Source organism: Acartia tonsa, chromosome 1, assembly GCF_053477335.1.
Source record: "Acartia tonsa isolate MP-2025a chromosome 1, ASM5347733v1, whole genome shotgun sequence".
NCBI lineage: Eukaryota > Metazoa > Arthropoda > Copepoda > Calanoida > Acartiidae > Acartia > Acartia tonsa.
Window position 1 is genome coordinate 10,550,769 of NC_137260.1, and position 25,366 is coordinate 10,576,134.

At 30.2% G+C, this 25,366-nt stretch overlaps 1 protein-coding gene across 2 annotated transcripts in view; it reads left to right on the forward strand.

Moving 5' to 3' along the window:
* Window positions 1-25,366, forward strand: part of LOC145312967 (irregular chiasm C-roughest protein-like) — a 45,772-nt gene that overhangs the window by 2,287 nt on the left and 18,119 nt on the right. For both annotated transcript variants that reach the window (XM_080152189.1, XM_080152181.1), the window contains exons 4-10: window positions 6,298-6,402; window positions 12,014-12,108; window positions 13,276-13,399; window positions 19,600-19,700; window positions 20,131-20,232; window positions 20,645-20,699; window positions 24,571-25,333. In XM_080152189.1, the coding sequence (XP_080008315.1) occupies window positions 6,298-6,402; window positions 12,014-12,108; window positions 13,276-13,399; window positions 19,600-19,700; window positions 20,131-20,232; window positions 20,645-20,699; window positions 24,571-25,333 (1,345 nt within the window). The remainder of the gene's footprint in view (window positions 1-6,297; window positions 6,403-12,013; window positions 12,109-13,275; window positions 13,400-19,599; window positions 19,701-20,130; window positions 20,233-20,644; window positions 20,700-24,570; window positions 25,334-25,366) is intronic.

Below are 25,366 nucleotides of genomic sequence, written 5' to 3' on the forward strand. Positions count from 1 at the left end.
ATAAAATCGAAGCTCTAAATTTAGAAGGTAGGCCTAACGAACATTGATACTTGTAGAATGTCAGAACTAAATAAGGACTTACCCTATTTATAGGAAAGCTTTGCTTTAAAAGCAATTTCATTGGAACTGTATCTGATTTCTTTTACTTTGTACTTATTAAAAATTTCCTTTAGACTAAATGCTATGCTGAAACTAAAAAGAAATTTACCGTAGGTTATATACTTTATATAGCATTTTAAGAATTTAAGTTCCATGAGGAACACATTTTACACATTTATACAGTAAATATAGTAAAATTGATACACTTAGATTAAAATAAGACACTATTTTTATTATAAATGTCTAGCTAATATTAGTAGCGAAGCAACTCAATAATTCATTTTGTATGTACGTCCGCTTGTCCGTATTTTTAAAGAGGTAAAGTCATTTGCTGCGCTACTATTATAAATGAACTGTATTTTTTTGTTTAAATTATACTATAGCTGACTTGCATTTCATAGTCTTATGTTGCTATAATAACAGCTAGAAAGTCCCAATTTATACTGTTCGCCTGTATACTCTTATTGTGCATGCATATTAAAAGTATTTTACTCCATAAATGTCGCTTAGGCCGGGGCATAAATAAATAATTTAGTCTCAGACCTTAAAAGGTAAAGGATTTAGCCCTGCAGGGGTTGAGGGAGAGGTAAGTTTGGTCTAATAAAATCAAACTATTTCTTAGCAAAGACTTGGGAGAAATAAAAAAAAATATTTTGCTTATGAACATATGTCAATCAAAGTCATTTTATGCATTTTTATCTATTACACGTTATCATGCTGCAATTAATATCATCCTAAATATAGAAATACTAGCTGGTATTTTATTTTCAGTTGTGGCATTTCTCTTAATTTTTCTTATTATATTATTATTGACCTAGCCCTAAATGCCTGAATTAGCCGGGTTGATCCCATTTTATGTGATGATATCTCATCCAAATTGCACGATGGATATCTGTAGAACATTTTTGGACAATTTTTTTTTGAGATTATTTATATTATCTTTGTTAAATTCGAGTTATCTTTATTAATGGAAATTGCATGAATTATCTATTACTAGCGGCTGCGCTCCTATCAACTAGGACCTCTGATTTAAAGGAGTACGGAAATTAGGATAATAGCCTAAAACTAAACTAAAACCTAAAACCATCTAAGAACCCTTAAAATGAAGATCTTAATCATTTCAGTAGCTATTGAAAGTTTTAGCTACAGTCAAAGAAAACCTTATTACTTTAATAGACCAATGTGCAAATAGACATACGTTAGGTTTAAAGACGCTTTAAGTGGTATATCACAATTGCATTATTAAAGCTAATGTATAAATTCAATTGTTATATCTTAGCTTTAAAAATTCTAGGACATAGGCAACTAATGTCTTAGGTATATATTGTGTGTAGCTAAATTAAATGTCCTCTATTCAAAAGGAAAAGCCTTTACTTTTTTGGTACCCTATATAATTTGATACTATTTAAATTATTCTACCTGCATTGACTTATATGCTAGTAGACCACCCAAATCAATCCCCTTTTAAGTAGCGAAGCTACTCTATAATTCACTTGGTCCGTCCGTCCGTCCGTCAGTCCGTAACGCTATGGGGGAAATGAGATTTACTCAGCTCCTATAAAAGATAGAATGCTGAAATTTTTTGACAACATTCCCATCATTAAGAAGCACAATTAATTATAAAACATCAATGGCGTTAGGACCGCTTTTTAGCAGGTTTAAGGCTATTTTTGTATTTTTCACATTTTTCTCCATATCTTCAGTGTTTATGGTGCGATCTTCAAATTTTTTTCAGTTATAGATATCTAAATTAAATTTCCAGTCGTTTAAGGAAAACGACTATGACGGTCAGACTGGTTTTAAGCAGGTTTTAGGCCATTTTTGTATTTTTCACATTTTTCTCCATATCTTTGGTGTTTGTAGTCCGATTTCCAAAATTTTTTTAGTAATAGATATCAAAATTAAATTTCCTCTCCTTGAAAGAAATCAACTATGACAGTCAGACTGCCTTTCAGGAGGTTTTAGGCTATTTTTTGTATTTTTCACATTTTTCTCCATATCTTTGGTGTTTATGGTAAGATTTCCAAAATTTTTTCAGTTATACATATAAAAATTAAATTTCCTGTTGTTTGAAGAAAACAACAATGAAGGTCAGACTTCCTTTTTGCAGGTTTTTGGCTATTTTTAAATTTAAAAAAAAATTTTTTGGGATATCAGTATCAAAAAAATTTTCCCATTGTTATGAGCATCTTTTATGTAATTTACTTTGACCGTCATCATTATACAAAATAAAACAGGGTTTCGTGTTTATTTTCTCCAATAAATCAATTAATAAATACACTTCAAATCTACTTGTACGTATTACCATTCATGATTTTATTTTTTGTGCTACGCTACTTATGGATGTTGTTATCCTTGTTTCCATTTTATCTTAAAGAAATTGTTTTAAAAGTTAATTTTTTAGTGTCCTGAAATGGTCTCAGGCTATTCTTTTAATCTTCACGTCCTTCCCTAAAGGCTAGGGGCGAGGAAAATAATATTTGATAAATTTCTTAAATGTCGGACCTTTCTAAATATGACTAAAAGTCTTTAATTTTGTACCAAGCTTGTTAAAGTTGAGACACAATTGACACCAAAATAATTACTTTTTTTATAATTGACGACTGATTAATATTTTATTTTTTACTAAATACTTTTCAAACAAGGATATGACATTTTTATCCATAAGTAACAAAGCTAGACTAATTGATAAAGAATATATTTATGTGGATATTATGACACGATAAAAATTGTCGTCAATTTAGGTTGCTAACAAGGTAATCATTTATTGGTCAGTTCGTTCATCCAGTTGGAGGGAAGTGATGGGGTAAAGTGGGTACATTTTATCGTTGTTTTATCCCGTTGCAAGTTTCACCTTATCAGAAAACTTAAAATATGGTGTAACATCCATATAATAATGTATCCATTTCTAGACAACAAAAATGAATAAAATGTATATAAGATATTACTTTTATCCATAAATCACATGACTTTAAAACGCCCGGTGTGATATGCTTTTTAGATAATTACATAAAATTGATAAAAATATTAGTGATATGCAAATGGAGAAAAATTATTTAAATATCAAAACTTAGACTACGCCTATAATTCATATGTATCTAAGTGTATCTAAAGGCCAAATAACTTATTATTAACATAATTTATATTATTGGAAAAGCTAATTTCATTTCATATATCTTTTATATTGAAACTACCGGCTGCGCTCCTAGTAGAAAAATAGTCTAAAACCAAACTTAGATATAAAAATTAAAAAGTTTAAAATAAGAAGCTTCCATAAAGTGAAGAACCTAATCAGTTTAGTAGTTTTCGAAATCTTAAGCTGCAGACAAAAAAAACTTTACTCTTTACTATAATAGGATTGTTCTGATAGATCAAATTAGCATATCTCTTTAGTTCTAACTAAAAATGTAGGAAAACATTATAGAAAATCTATATTTCCGAAAAGGATATATTAATAGAAAATTCTATGTCTATGATTCAATACCTTTTACATTTTTTTTCAATTTATGCAAAAGATTGAGACTGGTTATTAATGAACCAACCAACTAAAATTTAACAAAAGCCTCCAAAGTTATTAAGAAAAAGAATAAGAAAACGTTATCATAAAACTATGGGGACTAGTGTAATACACAACCCAAGTCCCTTTTCTCCCTGAATATTCAGTAATATATTGATAACAATTAAGATTTATCTCATCAATAATGATGCTAGCTTGTTATTGCTGCGCTTTTTACGAACATAACTGTTTGTGATGTAAATCAAAGTAAAATTTTAAAATTTATAGATAGATATTTAGCCCCATATTACTTATTTTTAACTTCTATACTAATCCTCTAATCCTGATGATTAGTAAGCTTAGCAAATTGGACAATTTTCTTCTCACCTAACTTCTTTTACTCAGGGAAAAAGGAAAGGTAATCATTAATTGTTGATAGTAGTAAAGCAGCTTATAGTGTCTAGTAAAAAAATGATACGATCCAATACAAATGACCAATGATAGGCTATTATACATAATACCATTGGTAAATTACAATGTACACTGGCCTTCCATTAGTCATTTGTATTTTATGACTTTTTTTTTGTTAGGCACATGATTTATTATATCATATTTTATAAGCTGCCTCATGCAATTATCTAATTGAATCTTTTATTCAACTCTTACAGGAAGTTCTAACCCTGCGGGGCCCTTTTTAAAACTTACTTAACCTAAACCTAAAGTCGTACAATTTACATATTCCTAGCGTTGACTAGCTCAAAGATAACCTGGGGTAAAAAAAGGATTAAATTTCTTTACATGTTGAGTCAGTGACAAGTATTAAGGAAAACAAACTTTAGAAATGAGGTATGATGCAGAGAGGTATGTCACATTGGGCTGTTCTTTACACTAGTCCCTAAAGTTTCATAAAAACGTTTTCTTATTCGTCGTCTTGACTTTGATTGTCCTTTGATTGGTTGGTTAATTAAGTTAAGTGTTCAAACGTTTTAACCACTAATTCATTACCCCCATCTTAAGAAAAAAAGCATAAAACCATTGTTCGGTTCAGCTGTTACTGAGATCTTAAACATCAGAATCTGTAGACAGACAGACGGACATTCTCCTACTTTGTACTATAAATTGTCTGTATCCCAAAATGAAGCTAAAGGTTGACAACATGTAGGGACAAAATGTTTTTGCTAGGCTAATCTTTCAACCTACAAAAAGCTAATTCCCTACAAATTTAAGATGCGTTCCATCTCTAAAAGCTTTCTTCTCGTGTTCATTGTAATAAATTATCTTTTCTGATTTATATTCTACTCTTCATTTTATTATTTTTTTCTATACTGGCGGGTGCGCCCCAAGAGGCCTCTAGTGGCGCTTGAAGGAGAGGGGTAGTCGAACCACTACACTTTTGATATTAGTTTTAAAATTACCATAGTAATTTGTTTCTTGGGGCTATTTCTCTTGGGAGGGTGGAGGTACCCTCTTCCAAAACCTTTCCAGAACCTATAAGAAGCTTCACTGTAACCATATCGGTTCAGCGGTTAGCGAGATTCTTCGCAACAGACAACAAAACTTACTACTTTATATAATAGGATTTTAATTTTTTTATGTCCTTTTTTTCTCTCTTATGTACATATATCAATTATATTTTCTTAAAAGAGAGCTACGCATTTTGGAAAATAGTTTCTTGTTACTCTAAAAATAGTGAGCAAAGTTTAAATAAACACGAGGATGTAGGGTTAGGATATCTTATACCTTGTTTATTTGTAAATGGGCAAATTTAATTAATGGATTTAATTTCACAATTTTTAAAAGAAAGCTATACATGTTCTTTTTATCTTCCATTTACGTATATCTGGATTTTTTGTCGCATGCTTTTTTGCACATTGTAAAGATAAAATGACAAAATATGGTAACTTAAAACTTAGTCTCTAATTAATAACACAGAGCTATGTTATGTTTCTACTAACGTCTGCGCTCCTAGCATCTAGGAGCTATTTATTCTAAAACCAAACCAATATAAGAATTTAATAGCCTAAAAGTATCACAGGACCCATTTAAAGCTTACCAAAAATAGACAACCCATCAGATCACTAGTTATTGAGATCTTAAGCTTCAGACAAGAAAACCTTACTACTTAATATACGGGGATGTATGTATAATATCCATCTAAGTAACTATTTAGCTATCTATCTCTAAAGAATTAAATAGCCTCAAACCATCACAGGATCTATGTAAAGCTTATCAAAAATATAAAATCCAATAAATTCAGTAGTATTCATTAAGATCTTAAGCGTCAGACAAAAGCAAACCTTACTACTTTTTAAAATATTATTATTATATGTATAAACACAGTTTAATTTTTTAACTTTTTTTTATTGATGGAAGACGTATGTTTCTCTATAAAAATAGATCATCAGTTCCAATTGAGATGTATAAAATAAGAGTTAAAAAAATATATGTCCTTCCATTTTGAATCCTTTATAAAGACTAAATAAGAAAGAAGTGTTAGAAAATTATACCCCCTGCGGGGTTTTTTACTGTTTATATCCTCTTGGGGTTGGGGGGGAGTTATCATCTTTATATAAAACGGGGCAGGTGTTTAAAGAGAATCTTTAAAGAGAAAAAATAGGTCATATTTTATCGTTTGCAGTTTTACAAATTAATACATATTATATAAAAAATAGGATGTATATTTATCTATCTATCTATTTCAGTACCTCCAGAGAAGGTATACCTGAGGCTGGCAGGAGAGAGCCAAGCTCTGGTAGGAGATCTGGTGGCCGGAGCCGGGGAAGAGGTTGAGGTGGAGTGTGTTGCAGGTATATATTTTCTATAGACACCTTTCCGCGGATATTAAAATGAAAAAATATAAGATTAAAACCATTTTTATTAGCCCCGAGGGGCAAAAGGCCCGGACTAACAAAACTTCGTTTTATGATTTTTATTTTAATATTCGTGGAAAAATATTGTCAGTCAATGCTATTGTTTTTTTTTCATTTCTAGTTTTGAGAGAGTGTTAACACTTCTTTTTTGTTCTCCTATGTTTGCAAGTAATATCAATTATTCTTAAACATTCAAAATTATGCACACTTTTAATTTAAAATGGAAGAGATATTTTAACTAAATAGATTTTAAAACTTTTCCATTCTGAAATTCATACATTATTTCATTTTATTGGTGAAAACTAGTTACAATTAGTTAAATTTTAATTAAAAAAATGTAAAATTATTTTCTTTTCTACGGAATTAATATCCAAAAAAAAATTTGATACTTATTTAATAATAAGTATTTTGTATATATTAATACCAATAAAAATAGAATATATTAAATTCAATAAATCCGTAAGAATAATCCTATTTTAAAATGATTATAAGCTTAATAAAGAGATTTTATAATGTTTAAAACCACTTATCCCATTCAGTAGCATAAAAACATAAGAGCCACTTATAAATTCATAGATTTTTATTTAAAGTTGAAAAGTAATTTATCGCATCGTTTTGTAGACAGCTTTCCCAAGATAATAAAATGTAATATTATAAGATTAAAACCAGTTTTATTAGACCCGAGGTCCCAAGGCCAGAGATAACAAGACTGGTATAAATAATATTACAATTTTTATTTTAGTTTTTGTGGAAAATTGTCTGTAATACATTGCTATACATGATTTTTTAGTATAGATGAGAACCGGTTATAATCCTGCGGATATTGATCGAATTTAAAGCTATACTTGAAAATAATCTAATGGAACCCAGTATTAGTGTCGGACTGATTATGACGTAAAAAAAATAAAATTAGCCAATGAGAGGCCATAATTGACCAATGGTAAAATTTATAGTTGCCTCTCATTGGCTAATTATTTTTTTACGTCATAATCAGTCCGACACTTTTACTGGGTTCAATCTAATGGTAAACGCATCTAAAAAACCCGTAAGCAGTATTTTAAGCTGTACTTTAATATTTGTCTGTTCTGTTCCATTTTTTCTTTTGTTGTTTTGTTCCTGCGGTCCCTGACATGATTGAGATATGAATTTATGTAAATTTGAAGAACTACTTTATACTTTCACGAATATATGGATAGATAGATTAAACTAAGAATAATGTTTAAAAGTATTATATCATATCTTAAAAATTTAAGAAGGAGGACACCCAAATATTTTAGCTAATTCAAACTACAGTTTCTTTTTTTTCTCTGTTTGATGTTAGAGGAAATATTTATCTTTATTATTGGCGGCGGTACAATTTTTCTTTTATGAATAATCCTTCTATTCGTGAATCTTATCTATTTTAACAAGATCGATCATGTTAAAAAACTTTTGACATATTCATCTAACCCCAAATCTTCCAAAACTTGATAAATAATCTGAATAGAACATGGCCCACTGTTATTAAGCACAGATTAACTTTTTAAATACTTTTCTATTTACTAAATGCCTCTAGGGGCAGTTAAAGTTGAAGGAAAAAGTGGCATTTTCAATTTAAAAACAAGTAAACTTTTTTTGGAGTGTCATATTTTTTTAGGGACGATTTCTCTTTGGAGGGTGGTGGTACCCTCTCCCAAATAAATTATTATATTTCTCAGAACCTATTTGATGCTACCCTTTAAAGGAGAAGCATATCGGTTCAGCGATTAGCGAGATCCTTTGGTACAGACAGACACACACACACACACACACACACACACAAACACCCTGTTACTTAATTATAAGGATATAGTTTACTCTATTCTAAATCGAACCGCAATTATTGTCTTTCTTCTATTGATTAGTTATCATTAATTTTTATCTCTATTCTGAGAGATTTTTCTTTCCCCTACTATTTAAACAAACCTTGGTAGAAAAGTGTTCCGTAAAAAAACGTAGATTAGTAATTAATTAGATCTTTTTTTCGAGTAGAATTATAACATAATAACTTAATGAGTTTTCTCTTTAAAAATTGCCAATTGGTGTAAATAAAAAATTATAGGGAGATTTTTTCCAGTATGGCTTCACAGCCAAGCGATGTCCGCTGGATTAGAACCGGTTCTCAGCTATACTGAAAATCATGTATATCAAGTATTACAAACAATTTTCCTAAAAAATTATAGTATTGATATTATGATGATATTTGGGGTTGATCAACCCCCCCCCCCCCCCTTATCCGTAAAGCCCTGAACACAAGCTATTCTAACAAAAAGAAAAAAAGCTAATGTTAAAAAAATATTTTGGTTATTTTGTATAAAGACAAACACAAGTGGTTTCTAATTTCTATTGAATAAAAAGTTTTTATCCTAAATATTCTATAGCAAGGGAATCCATTTATATTCCGGTGTATCATCACTTCCACCCAGGGGCGTCCAAGCTTTTTAATTTGGGGGGGGGGGGGTAAAAATTTGAAAATATAAATTTTGGGTGGGGTAATCCTAATATCATAGAGGCAATTTTTTTTATTTGGGGGGGGGGGGGTAAAAATTGAAAATCCAAAATTTTGGGGGTGCCTAGACACCCCCAAATTCATTTGGGGGGGGGGGGGGTAATCACCCCTTTACCACCCCCTTGGACGTCTATGCTTCCACCAAATGGTTATATTATCCAAACAGTATGACTAAAAAATACTGTTTTTGTCTCCTTGATAACCTCACATAATTTAATTAAATGATCCCTTAATTTTATTTGCTCTTTTGTCTGTTTTTAGTTAGACACTTTTAGAATATAAAAATAATGTGAAGTGAATATTTCACAATTAATCAGAAATATAGTTATAATGTATATCTTACTGCATTCTTTTGATTACAGTGTCTTTGTCTTCAAGTCTTAAACTTAAAAATATATTAGATTTTTAATTATTGGTCAGAAAATCAAAACTATTTGAACATAATTTTTTTCTGTTATATCCTTATCTTCTTCTTCTATAATGTTTTTTATTTATAAATATAAGATATATAATATTTATATTATTATGTACCTATGTACATAAAACCCTATGTGTGTATTTTCGGAAACAAAATATATGCTAGGTGTATTGCGAAATTTAGTTAAAAGACCATTTTGTTATCAAAATAAATGTTTAAAGGCTGGAATGAAAAAGTGAAAGAAGATAAACTGTATTTACTCCAAGTTTTCCACCATTCAAAAACCAGCAGTTTAATGGAAAAACAATTGATTTTTTTTCATAACATCCCTACTAAAAATACATATACGCTTTTATTGAATAAAAGATGGATTATTTTACTTTAAATTTAGAAAATATTGTTCCATTACTCAAGGTGGAGTATACAAGTTGTTTTTTTTCTTTACCACGGGTTTGGGTTTATGTTAACGTTAATAAAATTAGCAAATTTTAAAATTTTGGTATTTTGAATATAAAACAGGGTAGAAAAAAATAAAAATTGTTTTCAAGCAGATAACAAACTCATTGTCTATTAATTTCCATTATTAGAGGATTTTGCTAAAACATCTTTTGCTGAGCATACCCCAAACCTATAAAAGCATATTTTGTACAAGTTATGAAGAATGGTTTTAGATGTTCTATATTGTATGTTTAACATAATATTGATGGATTATAGAATATGTTTATTCACTTTTTTTTATAGAAAGGCAAGGATGATAAGTTGCAATCCTAAAAAATATTATTATTCATTAAGTTTTAGGCTTTTGAGAATCAAGTCACTTCCCTAGTCCCCAAAGTTTTATAATAACGTTTACTTATTCCTTGGCCTTACAACTTTGGGGACTTTTTAAAATTTTGAATGGTTGGTTGATTGAGTTGAGTGTTTAAACATTTCAACCAATGATCGTAGTCTACATAATGGGTAATTTTGTTTCTTATCATTGGGGATGTCAACTAATTTACGATCATTGTCTTATTCCTTTAGATCTCTGTTAACTTACAGACTGACCATAGTTATAAAGTAGCTTCAATACTAAACAACAGAAGTGGTAAGGTTTATTTGACCAATTTAATACAATTAGGGACGTTCTACAATGAAATAACAATATTAACACCGAATGATGTAATATCAAAATATTAAATAATATTAAACTTTATATGTTTCTAGGGTTTTAAAAAAATGACCTAACTAAAAAATTAAGAGAATTAAAAACTAGAAGCAAAATAACTAAATACTTGAATGTAAAATCATTGACTTTTTGTGTCACCACTATGCATTTAGAAAAGATGGACAAACAAACAGACAGACAAACACATGACCAACAAAGCTCTTGGTGCATTGTGTCTTAAGTGTCCTATACAAATGTTTTTATTAGGTGTTCTTGTAATGTAGTAAATATTGTACACTAGCTTATCTACGAGAAACTGGTTTTATTGGCCGAAAGTCAAGACCTCATAAATTCTTGCTTTTAAAATAAAATACATATAGCAATTATATCAATTTAAAAAAGTACATATCGTGCTAAAAATGTAAACACTAAAATGCCTAGGTTTTGAAAAAAACATCTATTCTGTTTATAAAAAAATCCAAAAGAATGGAAATAGAATGAAAATGGACCTTTTTCAAACAAATCTTTGTTGATTGCTGAAAGTAGAGAGATTTTTATTCAATAAAATATTTTAGAATCTAATTAATATTCAAAGATTTTTAGGAAAGTGCAAAAATCATTTGTTTTCTTCAAAAGCAGAGCAACAAATAATTGAAAATATATCAGAGAATCTGCGCATAGTCTAGGAGCGTAGTTAATGTCGAATGTAAAACTTGTTAAATTAGAGTTGCCTTAAAAAATACTAGCGGCTGTCCCCTTAGCATCTTTAGGAGGGAGAGCAGTGAAATTTGCTGAAACCATCAAAGACGTAAATTGAAAAATAAAAAGTCTTAAACCACCCAAAAACATGAATTTTAAAATAGAAATAGACTTAAACCATTTCTTCTTACTAATATGAATTAAATTTGCCTATCTTTTAGTTTCTGTTTTTAAATCTTTTTCTGTCCGTTCTTGTGATTGTTTTTCATAAGTCTTATCCTTGTTTTAGGTTAATTGTATTAGATTTGTTGAGTCATTTCTACAATTAACGTTTTTGTTAAACTTGAGCATCAAAACGGTCAACAAGAATTGTTTCAAATATTTGTACAATATTTGACTTTACCTTCTCTGTTAAAGCGGTCGACATACACTCTTTTGACATTATTTATGGCTGAAGTATCATTGACAAAAACTATTGTAATGGATTATCTTGAATTTTTCAAAGTTTTTTTATAATATATTTCTGTACAAAGTTTGTAAGTGATCCATTTTTATATTTCTTTAAGTAAAACTAAAAATAACACTCACATACTTATTTATAACGACTTTTTAAAAAAAAAGACAATAAAAAGCTTATTTTTCATCTAAATCATAAGGTTTTAGTGCTTTGCTTGGAGATTTTTGTAGGGGTGTGAATAATAAAATAATACAATTATCATAAAATAAAGTAAAAGAACTAACTATTTTATATTTTCAGAGGGAGGAAACCCCGCCCCCCGACTGGTATGGTTCTTGGGAAGCACCCCATGGCAGAGCAAGGGGGAGGCTATAGAACAGGCCCTTCAGAGTCAGGTATATAAATAGATAGATAGATACAGTGGCGTGCACAGGGTGTGTGAAAATATGTATAAATAGACATGTAATCAAGTAGGGAGGGGTGCATTAACATTAACAACACTAGTCCCCAAAGTTTTATAATAAAGCTTTCTTATTCGTTGACGTCTGGGGACTCCAGTGAATTTTGATTAGTGTGTTCATACAGTTCAACTATAAATTGAAATTTACAGAAGGGTTAATTTGGTGTATAATAATTGGATATGTACATTAATTTATTTGCCATTGCCTTATTCCTTTAGAAAAAAATATAAAAGTTTTATATAATTCATTAAAAAATATATTTAAATTGTATAATTCATTTTAAATCTTTTTCTACGGTTAAACCCATCCAACAGTCCTTTAAATTTTTCTCTATCTTAGTAATTCCAAATAATCCTTTTTAGGATTTCAACTTTTTATATTTATTGTATTGGTTTATAGTCAGTGATTAGGATTTAGATTAGCAAAAAGAAAATTCCACTAGTGCTTCGAAACCGTCCAATATCCGTTGGATTAGAACCGATTCTAATTAAAATAATAATCATAAGATTAATACCAGTTTTCTTAGCCCGGGCCTTACGCGATGTGATATATCACTGAACTTTACAATACAATTGTATACAGTAGTAATATTGTCATCATGACAATAGTGTTAAATTGTATATAGAGGTTTCTACCAGTAAAACTTACTTTCAGATAAGAACATAAATAATGTCGACGTAACAAAGTCATTTTTCATGATTATATGTAAAATTTTTCAATGACATATGGCCATGTGTAGGTCAAAGCAATTCATCCTTATTAATAGGGTTAAATGGTACAAATTTCTATATAGATACCTTTTCAAACAGTTTTTTTTATAAATCTTATCCCTGCTTCTTTTAAAAACTATTTCTATAAAACTGTCTGAAAGTAAATTGAAATACAAAATGGTTCTAGGAATAAAGTCTGTCTGTCTCTTTGCTTTTCTTTTAGTTTTATATGGTTCATTCAATATGATATATCAAAGATTTCTTCTTTTGTAGCGCAGCTTCTCTATAATTAGACTTTGTCAGTAAGTTTGTCCGTCTGTACATTAAAATTAGGCGAGTTACATAAGCTGTTTCTCAAAATTTAAGAAATATTAATCAATCATATTTTTAGGTGTCACGGGTTCGAATCCCTGTGACGCGCGAGGACCACGGGACCGAGGTTAGGTGCGAGGTTAGGCACGAAGCCCTTCCGGAGGACAAGATTCTTATGGAGGCAGCTAACCTTAACATTCACTGTAAGTACCTTTTTATAATTTTCTGACCAGAAACATATTCCTATAAAGTAAGGAGCTATCTTCATAATAAAGTAAAAGGATCTCTGTCTGTGTGTGTGTACCAAAGGTTCTCGCTAACCACTGAACCTATAAGGTTCTCTCTTACAGGGTAGTTACTCATATGTCCTGGGAAGGTTTACAGCTATTTTTGTGGAGGGTGCCACCACCCTCCCAAGAGAAATCGCAAAAAAATCAAACATAATTGACACTTAAAGTCAGTTTTTCTACTTAATTAGAATATCTTTGAAAGTGTTTATTCTTGTTGATATGAATTAAGATATCTTGTTTGAAAAAGTTTAATAGCAGAAAAATTAGGTAGACAAAAAAGTTTTAAAAAGCAATTGAATTTACATAAATTTTTGCTAAATATAAAGTGGTGTTTAGAAAAAGACGCTAATTTTATATTTGATTTTTGTTAATTATAAATTCTAAAACTAATTAGTGCATCCATCTTTCCTTTTTCTCCTTACTTACTGACGGATTTGATCAAAAAGTGATTAAACGAAATAATAATTTATAGAATTTGAAAGATTTCTTGATAAATATTCAAAGATTTTTTGTTGCTTTTTTCGAACATTTTGTAAACACACATCATATTTAAAGTTTTTGAATTAATCTTAAGTTTTCAAATAGTTTACAGATTGCTGAATTTTAGTTTAGAATTAGGTTTATCTTTTTAAAAACTTTTATATTTTTAATATTTTCCCCCTTTTTATCTCTTTTATTTTGGGCTTTTATCTCTCTCTTTCTCTGTCTCTCTCTCTTTCTCTATCTCTCTCTCTCTCTCTCTCTCTCTCTCTCTCTCTCTCTCTCTCTCTCTCTCTCTCTCTCTCTCTCTCTCTCTCTCACTCACTCTCTCTCTCTCTTTCTCTCTCTCTCTCTCTCTCTCTCTCTCTCTCTCTCTCTCTCTCTTTCTCTCTCTTTCTCCCTCACACTCTCTTTTATCTATCTATCTCTTTATTTTCTATTTTATTAGGGGAAAGAATAGTTATCTCTCCTTTTTAACCATAATTTGATTTTTTATTTGAATTTCTACCAAATTACCTCCCGAGGGAAAAAAAAGTCTGTAATTTTTTTAACACGCTAAAAGTGTTCTAATAAACTTAGATTTCATTCAATAACATAATAACTGTTATCCTATCTTTTTTTATATTTATTTGGTATTATAATTTAGAAAGGGTCAAGTCACAAGTTTGACTATTTGCTAATATATTCCCGTAGTCTGTCCGTCCGTCAGTCAGTCCATCTGCAACGCTATGGGACAAATGAGATTTACCCAGCTACTATTAATGATAGACATCTATTTTTTTCTTTCCAACATTCCTTTTATTATTGGATCTTTCATGTTAAGAAATTTTTCATCCTTGTTTTTAAATCTCACAAAAAAATATAAGGGGGAAGACAAAAATTAGGTTTTTAAAAACAATTTATAAGTGTTTTTGTAATAAAAGCCTTTTAAAAACTTCCTTTTTTCCTAGTTTAACAAAAATAAGAATCTAAACAACATTTAGATTTTTACCAAAAAATTTGATTATTGTGGAAGTTTTAAGATAGGGTTGATATAGGTTAATGTTGGTTAATATTATAATGGACATAATGTTCACGCAGATATCAGATAATCAAGCTTTTATAATGTCCAATTAAATATATTTTAGTCATTATCGACTTTTATAACTTGTAATTAAATATATCAGAAGCTAGAGCCTATAAAAATGACGTCATACAATACAAATGACCAATGATAGGTCAATACACACGCTAAATAACCAATAGCAGGTCAGTATATATTTATATGACCAATGGTAGGCCAGAATGGCGTCATTTTTTACAGGCACTATAAAAAGCATCATGTATCGACTAACTTTTTAAAATAGAGAGATTCCCCCATTACAGCAAGTATGTTTTAAATTTTTGCATTTGCTTAATAAGAAAATTGTCTACATCAAATAAACACTAAACCTGAAAGTATAAAGAAGTAGATTTTATTTTTATTATATGTAAAAAGGAAGTCAGAATAGAATACTAATGGTGGAAAACAAGGTTTGAAATAAGTATTCAAAAAAGGGATTAGGTATAAAACTGTATGATTTAAAAAAAAACGAAATATCTACCCACAAAGTATCATTCTCATAAATACATTATTACAAATAAGCACCATTTTTACCATTTAGTTTTTAAAAGATGGAGACGAAGTAGATAACATTACCTTTTTTTTTATCATATTAATAGTTTTTTTTAGTTCATACTCTATGTCATTATTAGATTGTAATATTACACCTACAGTACTCTTGTAATTTATGCTTTAAATACTTTATCTTAAATGGTTACTTTGATAACCACATAATTTTAGATTTATGATTATACATCCCTATCCTCTTTCCTATTAAAAATGAAGATATGAATTTCTGTAATCATGTTCAAAATAATATTTTATTCATACATGTATGACCCATTTTTTCAAAGATTTTTACCTAATTTAAATATGTATCTAGAAATTTGTTCAAATATAAAAAGCTTTTTTTATGAGTTTATTTTTTTATTTCTCAATTCTATTTCATTAGAAGACATTTAGCAATTTGTAAACATACAATTTTAATGATTTATTTGCTGTTAGCGAGATCCTTCGTTACAAACAGACTATTCTTTTTCCTTGTCTAATCCTTTTATAACTGGAATGAGCTATGAATAAAAGCATACTTGTTAAGTATAAAAAAGGGCATAATGTACATTGTACGGCTCTTTTGAGTCCAACTGTGCTAAAAATCACATTCATATTTCAAATCTTCGAAATCAGGAAAGATTATCATTTGAAATAGAATTATTATCTTTTTTTTTCGCCGCCAAGAAAAGTAACTAAGTTAATGCAAAATTGTGATGTAATCGTTATCAATAAAGAAAATGATATAGGCAGAATAACTTTCTTTATATGGAATATTTCATTGTGCTTGACTTTTCAAAAACATTTTAAAGATCTTACAATAATAAATCTCTTCAATTGCAAAAATAAATAAATTTCTATAACGTAAATGTTAAATTGTTATTGTTTGTAATAGCGGCTACGCCCCTAGAGATCATAGAGGGGGGGGGGGGGGGGGGATCAACCCTGTAGACCTTCCAAGTACCCATGTAAAGTTACACCTTCCAAGTTACACTGTAAAGGAGAACCATATCGGTTCAGTGGTTAGAAAGATACTTCAGGTCAAACAGACAGAGTTCCTGTTACTTTTATACAAGAATTGTGGGCTACAGTTTTATTCATAGAGCATAACTTTTTTTCCATTGATGTATCCCTGTATAACCTCGCTAAATGACCAAAAGTTAAAAGAAATGTTTGTAATATATCTGTGAATATTATAATAAATTATCATGGTAATTTAATGTTTATTTCTTATACGTGCTAGGAATATTTTTACAGGAGAAATTTTATATTCATTATATGTTATTAAGATACTATAAAGTCTTTTTTAAATTAATGCTTTGTTATACTTCTAATAAAGAAATTCAAGTTAGATTTTTAACCATTTTAGGCTCTTCAGAAACTTTCTGATTGTTATAAAACTTTATAGTGCCTATAAAAATGACATCATAACATTAGTCAATTGAAATATATACTGGCCTATCATTGGTAAATTAAAATGTAAACTGGCCTGTCATTAGTAATTAGTCTGTTAAATGGCCTATAATTGATTATTTGTATTGTATGACGTCATTTTTTATAGGTACTATAAACAGATTCAACTAGGCTTTTTTTTGGTCAAATTAGGACTAAATAATTCCAACTATCTAACATTACATCTGAATATTATAATTATTCGGTATTTTTTATACCTTAGGCCACACTTTTTTTTTATTGTTTTACTTTCGACCTGGTGTTATTTATACTACGCTTTACCGTTTAATAGAAACCGAGTTCAGAAGAGCAATTTCAATTATTACAGTGACAAACACATAAAAGCAAACATACCATAAGATTGTTCTTTCATTCTAACTAAGTTTTATTCGATAGCAAATTATATTACAATTATAACGATTGGTCAAGCTGTTGGTAATTCTTTAGTTATCATGGTAGCTGGTTAAAGTGTCTTATAAATCAGCCATGTGACGTCTTAAAATGAGGGAGATGAGAGGAGAAAACACTTTAAAAAGATATGAATAATCCCTCATTTTTATGACGTCACAAGGCTGATACACTTTGTCCAGCTACGTTATCAAGTGGTTTTTAAAACATACCCTTTTATCAACAATTTAATTTAACTAAATAAGAGACTTTTTTCTTTCTTTTATATTAGTTTAATTGTTTGTGTTAATTCAAGTACATATATTTTTACACAACAAGTAAATAAAACCAATGCATTTTTTCCTCCGGATAGTATTAATTGCGTCACTGAAAAGGTTTAAGGTATAGATTTTTTCAGAAGAAATTTTCTTGCTAAAGAATAAAACAATTATAGTAAATCACACTTTATTATATATTTTAGTACTTTATTATGATAGAAATCACAATCACACATCCCCTCTTTTTTCTTAAGCCTTTATTTATTTTATTATTTTTCAACCCTCTGATAACAAAGAGTGGTTGTAGAGTTTTGTACACTAAGTACAAATAAAAGACCATTCTAAAGTAATTTGTTTTAGCCTCTATGGTCCCTAGACCTCTAAAAAAGATTGGCTTTTATTTTGGGAGAAGGGGGGGTGGAGGAGTTGACCATTCACTTTCAAGTTTAGTTTTAAAAAGAAAAAGTAATAGCACTTTTTAAAAAGGGATTGTTTTTCTAGGGATGATTTCTCTTTGGTGATTGAAGGTACTCTCCTGAAAATAGTTTTAAACCTTTCCTAATACTATGAGATGCTTTAACATAAAGAAAAACCATATTAGTTATTTTTACACACTCAGAAGTTCAATGTACAAACAAAACAAAAATCACATATAAATCATTGCGACCAATTCTTTTTTTCCAAAACATTTAGTTCTAGAGTATAAGCAGATAGGTTTAAAGGGATGAGGACAATTATACGAAAGAAAAAAAACAAATAATCGAACGAGACAGACAGTTGATTTTGTTGTAAGTATATTTGATAATAAGATTTTCTATAATTCTAAAATTAGCCCATAGTCAATAGTGTGTTGATAAACCATAAACTCTTTTGTTAAATATTTGTCACAAGCAATTGAAACTTTTAGATGACAAAAAAACTTCCAGATTTAAACTGAAATAGTTGAATTGTTTCACACAATATGATCTTTTCTCCTATAGCTTTAGGGATTTTGAAAAATAGGATAATTTAAACATAGATTGAGAGCTTTTGTGTCGGGTAATTTATTTGAATTAAAAATAAATGCTTCTTTACATCATGTATATGTTTAGTTAAAATAACATGAACAAAACCGAATAAAACTAAATTCAGATCAATGTATTCCGATCCAATGAACGATATGAAGTATAAAAGTTAGTTTGCCTAAAATTTAAGTTAACATTGTGTCAAATAATAACTTTAGAATTGTTACTCTTTATAATATCTGATGGTTTCAGTAATCACCTTGCAAAGTTTGAAATCAATAGGACAATTCTAACATGCCTAAATTAACAAACAAAGCTATTTGATGCAGATACAATATTCGATCCTATTATTGAAAAGCTTTGCATTTAATAAATATTAGCTATATTAAATGACAACCTTTTCGATATAGATAGGATTTGGGGTTAGATTAGCTATACTGATCGATTCACTTGTAATATATACAATACATACTATAGAAAATGTTTAGAAAAATACCAAATAGATTACAGATAAATCGCATATAAATCAATCATTTTTTTATCAGACGTTTGGTATTTTTATAGGGTATCTTTTATGTTATTTTATTTAAATGGATGTAGAATATTCATGGATATTATGTCAGAGGATAAATTGTCGTCAATCTAGGTTGCTAATGTGGAACTAGCTTATTGGTCAATTTGTTCATCCAGCAGATGGGGAGGAGATAGGGTAGAGGGGTGATGATGGTTTTATTTGGCCCGCTGACTGTTTCACTTTATTAAAGAACATAAAAATCTTGTGTATAAGATCCAAGAAAATATATATCTTGAGAGAGAATTTTTGTAATTTCATAAACAACTTTACAAGTCAATATACCTAGTCTTATTTAAACTTTTTTTCAGATTCGCCCCGAGTAAGCATCCAACCCTTGGCTAAGAAGGAGCTGACTGAGGGAGACTCTATTACTCTACACTGCGCTGTGTCCGCTAATCCGCCAGCACAGGTATTCAAATAGATAGATAGCTGATAAAGGAAATAAGATAGATGGAAAGACAGTGCCTATAAAAGATGAGGTTATACTGGCCTACCATTGGGCAATTAAAATGTATACTGGCCTGCCTTTGGTAATTTAGTATTAATTTGGTCTGTGTAATTGCCTATCATTAGTCATTTGTTTTGTTATAAAGAGCTTCATTCAAAGAAATAAACAGAGAGCATAAAGAAAGATAAACCGCCAGTTAGACTTACAGAAGATTAAAAAAATATAGATCGATAGCTAAGTAGTAGGATATTAATAGACAAATTTTTGGGTATCGATGTTAGTATGCTATATACGATTTTTCAGTTTGTCTGAGAATTAATCGGTTTTGAAGCCCTGCTTAAATTTTTTTCTTTTATATTTAAGACTCTATAGTAAGTATTTATTTTTATAGGTTGAATGGCGTATGGAGGGTGACGAACAGCCCATAAGTAACGGAGAACAGCTGGAAATCCCCCGCCTTACAAGATCCCACACCGGAAAATATATCTGCCAGGCATGGAATAATATGTAAAGGAGTATAAATCATAGATTTTAAAATCAGTGAAATTTAGAAAATTTAAAAAACTGTTCATAGTTTGAATTAACAGTAATAGTGTTTTCAATCAACCCGACTTAAAGTAAAAAGATTATTTAGTCTTAAATACTTATAACATAGTTACGTTAATTGTAGTAATTTTCATTTTGAACACAGTAAAAGTGTCGGACTGATTATGACGTAAAAAAAATTAGCCAATAAGAGGCCATTATTGACCAATGGTAAAATTTATAGTGGCCTCTCATTGGCTATTTTTTTACGTCATAATCAGTCCGACACTTTTACTGTGTTCTTCATTTTCTTTGGTTTCAGTAAAACAAACTACCTCAATTCTTTCTACTCTTTACTTATTATTCTATGAAACTCTCAGGCTAAAAACTCTCTTGGTATTAGCGGACCTCAGAAAATTGATCTCAGTGTTAAGTGTAAGTTTTTTTCTTTGCTCGGGTCCCTTCAACAAGAAATTATTCGTATCATGGAGAAAAAAAACGAAGTAGCGGGTGTTGTCGTATTTTCACAGTAGCTTTTCACTGGCCAATACCCTAACCCTGCAGGGCAATCATTAACATTAACATTATCTAAACTAACTTAACCTAACCTAAACTAACCTTTTACAAGCTACTGTAAAAATACGAAGAAACCCACTACTTCGTTTTCTTACCATGATATCTTTGGTTGGTTTTAGGCTACTTTCCTGACTTATCGTGCCCTCCCCTCGAGGGTAGGAGTAAAGCAACTACTCATTTTTAAAATGAATAAAAGCTTTAAAATCTTTAAGCTTTAAATCCAATTATAGAATAACAGTTTTTTTTCATGTATTTTTTTATTCAAAGTTGGAAAATAAAAGAAATAGGAGTCTTAACTATTCGTATTGTATTGTGTTTTTAAAGACAATGATTTTACAAATATAAGTTCTTTGTTATTAATATAAAATGCCTTTAAATTGGACGATATTATCAATAAAACACCTTACTTTTAAAAATTATAGTATATTTCCTTCGGGTACTATTGCAAGACTATAAAGTTACATAACAAGGACGCAATTGTGCAACAATTGACAGACTACTTTTTAAAATAAAGGAAAAGAGTTTTAGCATCATACAGGGAGAAGAATGTTTTAAAATTCAAAGTCTTATATTAATTTTTTCTTATTCGTTTGGGAATAATGAATTGTGTCCTAATATGTGCTCAAAACATTTCAACCACTAATTGTAATCTACAGAAGGGGTAATTTTGTGTATCATCATTGGGATGTACATCAATTTATCGGCCATTGTCTTATCCCTTTAGATCCCTAGTAAATTACACATACGGACTTGAAAATGTGTATTGATTGTTGATATGATGCTGTACTTTTACCACAATTTTTAAGCTCTTTGGATTTTTCCTTTATCTGAGAAAAAACGTTAAATACACATATTTAGTAAAGTTTCAGCACTTTTCATTTTTAATAGCACATTAGTCTCACATTTCTGTTCAAATAATTATATTTATGGCACTTTTTACTATTTAAATTGGCTTATGGGGGCGTTAATTTAAAAAAAAGTTTGGATTTATAATTTGGGAGAAAAATAATGTGTTATATTTTGTTGACTTTAATAATTATATTTTAATTTACATACATCATATAGGAGAAAATTAAATATTTTACATATTATAAAATAATTCTTTAAAGTGCTAATCAATTAAGTAAAGATTATTAATTGTTAGGTAACATGTTTTAAAATATTTCGACATTTCTTTTTATAAAAATTAATACAGTTCTTATGTGCTAATAGGGAAAGATATTTTAAATATATAAAATCAATAAATCCTTCAATTGTAGGCAATATAAAGTGCTAATAAGTTTTAAATTGATAGGACGTTTCACCCATAAATCTGTGCTAATAAGGGAAGATGGATAATTGGATTTAAATTTATTTCATCTTGTTAACACACCTAGACTTACCAAGGTTATACATACAGGACACTTATTATTTTTTCTTTGATCTAAATGGATACGACAATGGCCGATAAAATGATGCTCATATCTAATAATAAAACACCTATTTGCCCCTTCTGTAGATTATAAGTAGCTGTTGAAACGTTTGATCACCTAACTTAATGAACCAACCAATCAAAATTTAATAAAAGTCCCCAAAGTTGTTGAACTAACAAATAAGAAAACGTTATCATAAAACTTTGGGGACTAGTGTAGTAAACAGCCCAATGTCCCCTAACCCCCCCCCCCCGCATATCTAAGAAATATCTAAGAGGTTAGAAAACTATGCTATAGTAAAACTACAGATAATCTTATGGCATCTTCAGTACATATACCAATCTCTAAGCAAAACTAGAAATATGTTTTAAACAAATGTCTATTTATAAGTTTACCTTTATTGCTGACTCTGAGACTAGCCTTCGCTTCGCTTGCTAAAAATATTTTTGGCTTTAATCGGCTTAGGCTGTTATCAAAAACAACGTTTTAGTTTTTAAGCAATAATTTTTCCACCAAAATATTGTTTTGTTATCAATAAAAACAAAAATTTGTCATCTTTTACTTTACCTTTACTAATGCTAGATACAGTTTACATAAATAGTTTAACTTTTATTTCAACTATAATATATGGTTATTATTTTACAAGAGTTTTGATTCTTGAATTTAAAGATTCATTTTATTTGCTGTTTTGGATAAACGTAATCAAAATCTGGACGCTCTGTTGACTTTTATTAGCACTTTCAAGATTATAGGGAGCGAGAACAGATTTTTTGAGCATGTGTTTTGAAAATTTAATTTTAAGTTAAGATTTCCAAAATATCCTCATGAATTTTGAGTAGAAGCTAATAAATTATATATAATGAATATTAATCCTCTGCCAAACTCTGTCTTAGGTAGCTTGCAATTGTTGGAAGAAAGTAGGGATTGAGATTGATTTATCCCACATTATCATTTTCTAAGACTTTATGAATTAACTTGATTTTCATCTATTTGTAAAAAATGGCGTGACATGTAATACAAATAACCAATTATAGGCCAATACACAGAAAATTACCAATAGTAGGCCAGTATACATTTTAATTGTCCAATGGTAGGCCAATATCACGTCATTTTATATAGGCACTAACTGTATTTGAGCAAGTGAAATGTTAAAATATTATTATGAAAGTTAATCTTATTTTGGCCTACAAGAGCTTAACGTGACGAACACAATAGTGATAAACAGATTTTAGCCAGGGAGTAAGGGAGGGGACAATGGGCAATTAATTCAATATAAGAGTTATCAAAGAAAGGGCATGAAATCCAGTTTAATCCAAAAATTTGTAGGAAATTATAAAGGGATTGTTAATTGAATAATAGATTTCCATAGCGTCATGTAAAGTGAAATCACAACTTGTTTTTGATGAAATATATTGAGGTTTTTTGGTGTGATTTTTATATTAAAAGATTATTGGACCCGGCCAGCTGCTAGCAAGAATATGACTGCCCCTTTTTATTCTGTTTATTTCCCTTGCCCCTTGCCCCCACCTCCCTTCTCCCTTCTCCCCGTCTGCTACATTCCAAACTAACACAACGAGTGTTTATTTCCCTTCCCCCCACTTCCCTTATCCCTTCTCCCCGTCTGCAATATTCAAAACATACATAACGAGTAGCGGCATTCTATGCGCAAGTCCCCAAACTCAGTCAGAAACTGCTAAATTCTTGCACATTCCCTTTAAGCCAGTCCCCAAAGTCTGAGACTCCTAAAAATTGAATATTCGATCCATTGTCCCCTCCCTTACTCCCTGGATTTTAGCTCAAATACACAAGATTAGATGTTCCTTCAAACATATCTGATTTTATAGTTTCAAAATCAGCTAATTATTTTTTAAAAAAATATTTCGTATTGATGATTAGAGGGGGGGATATTTTACCCGAGGAAACATTATTTTGTCAGTAATATTAATTTACAATTATAATTTTATAGTTGTCATCAAAAAAGAAAATTATACACTCTTTAAAAAGAACTGTCATAATGCAAAAAAATTGGTTTATAAGTTTATGTTTATGTTTATAAGTTGCAACTTTATTTACAACTTTCTTGCTAAGTAAAATTATTTGCTTAAATATAAGAACACTCTCGTCCAAAGCAGATTAAGGCCTAAATATTAAATAACAAACAACTTAACAAAGCTAAACTTGATATTATGATAAAATTTTGGTATTAAAAAGATACATTTCAAATCACGAAAATGCCTTATTTTAAGAATGAAATATTTATTTCAGAAAAAATTTATCAACTTTCTTTTCTGTATACATTAAAAATTAACTTTTTTTAGATGGTGCCATCGTGAAATCTGTAGAACCCGCGGAGAGCAACCTGCACAAGATGGTCAGCGGCAGCACAAAATTCGTCTGTCACGGCGAGGGCAACCCCACGCCGACTTACCGCTGGATCCAGGTGTCCGCCAGCGACCACACGGAAATTGTCCGCTCCGAGGACAATTTGTTGAACATCAATGATATTACATTCAAGGACCAGGGGGTGTACATGTGTGAGGTTAGGAACACAATTAGGGGCGAGCATCTGGTGACGCGGAGCGAAGCTATTAAACTGGAGGTGGAAGGTCCCCCTATGCTGGAAACCAAAGAATCCAATCATTATGTTGTAACCGGAACTGATGCCAAGCTGGAGGTTAAATTTTGCGCCGACCCCAAGCCGGAGGTTGTATGGGTGCGCCAGGGCAAAACGGACGGCGAAAGCGGCCGGGAGGAGGAGATTCTGTTCCAGGGCAAGAGCGATAATTTTGTGATCAATCAGCTGATTGAAACTGCCAGAAAAGACTGCTACACTTCAGTGCTGACACTTAAGAGCCCGAGCAAAACTGAGAACCATGAATATCGAGTGAAGCTTAAGAATCAACACGGAGAAAGGGAACACCAAGTGTCACTAAGAGTTGGAGAATTGTTATCACAAGAAACACTTATCGGCGGGTTGGTCGGCGGTCTGCTGGCACTTGCCATCGTTCTGGTGGTCATGGTCTGCTGCTGCCGACGGTTTGTCTGCCCAAAAGATCCTAAAACAAAACAGGATATTGAAAGGTGAGACTTTTTAAAAATTTTCCTTACAAATTG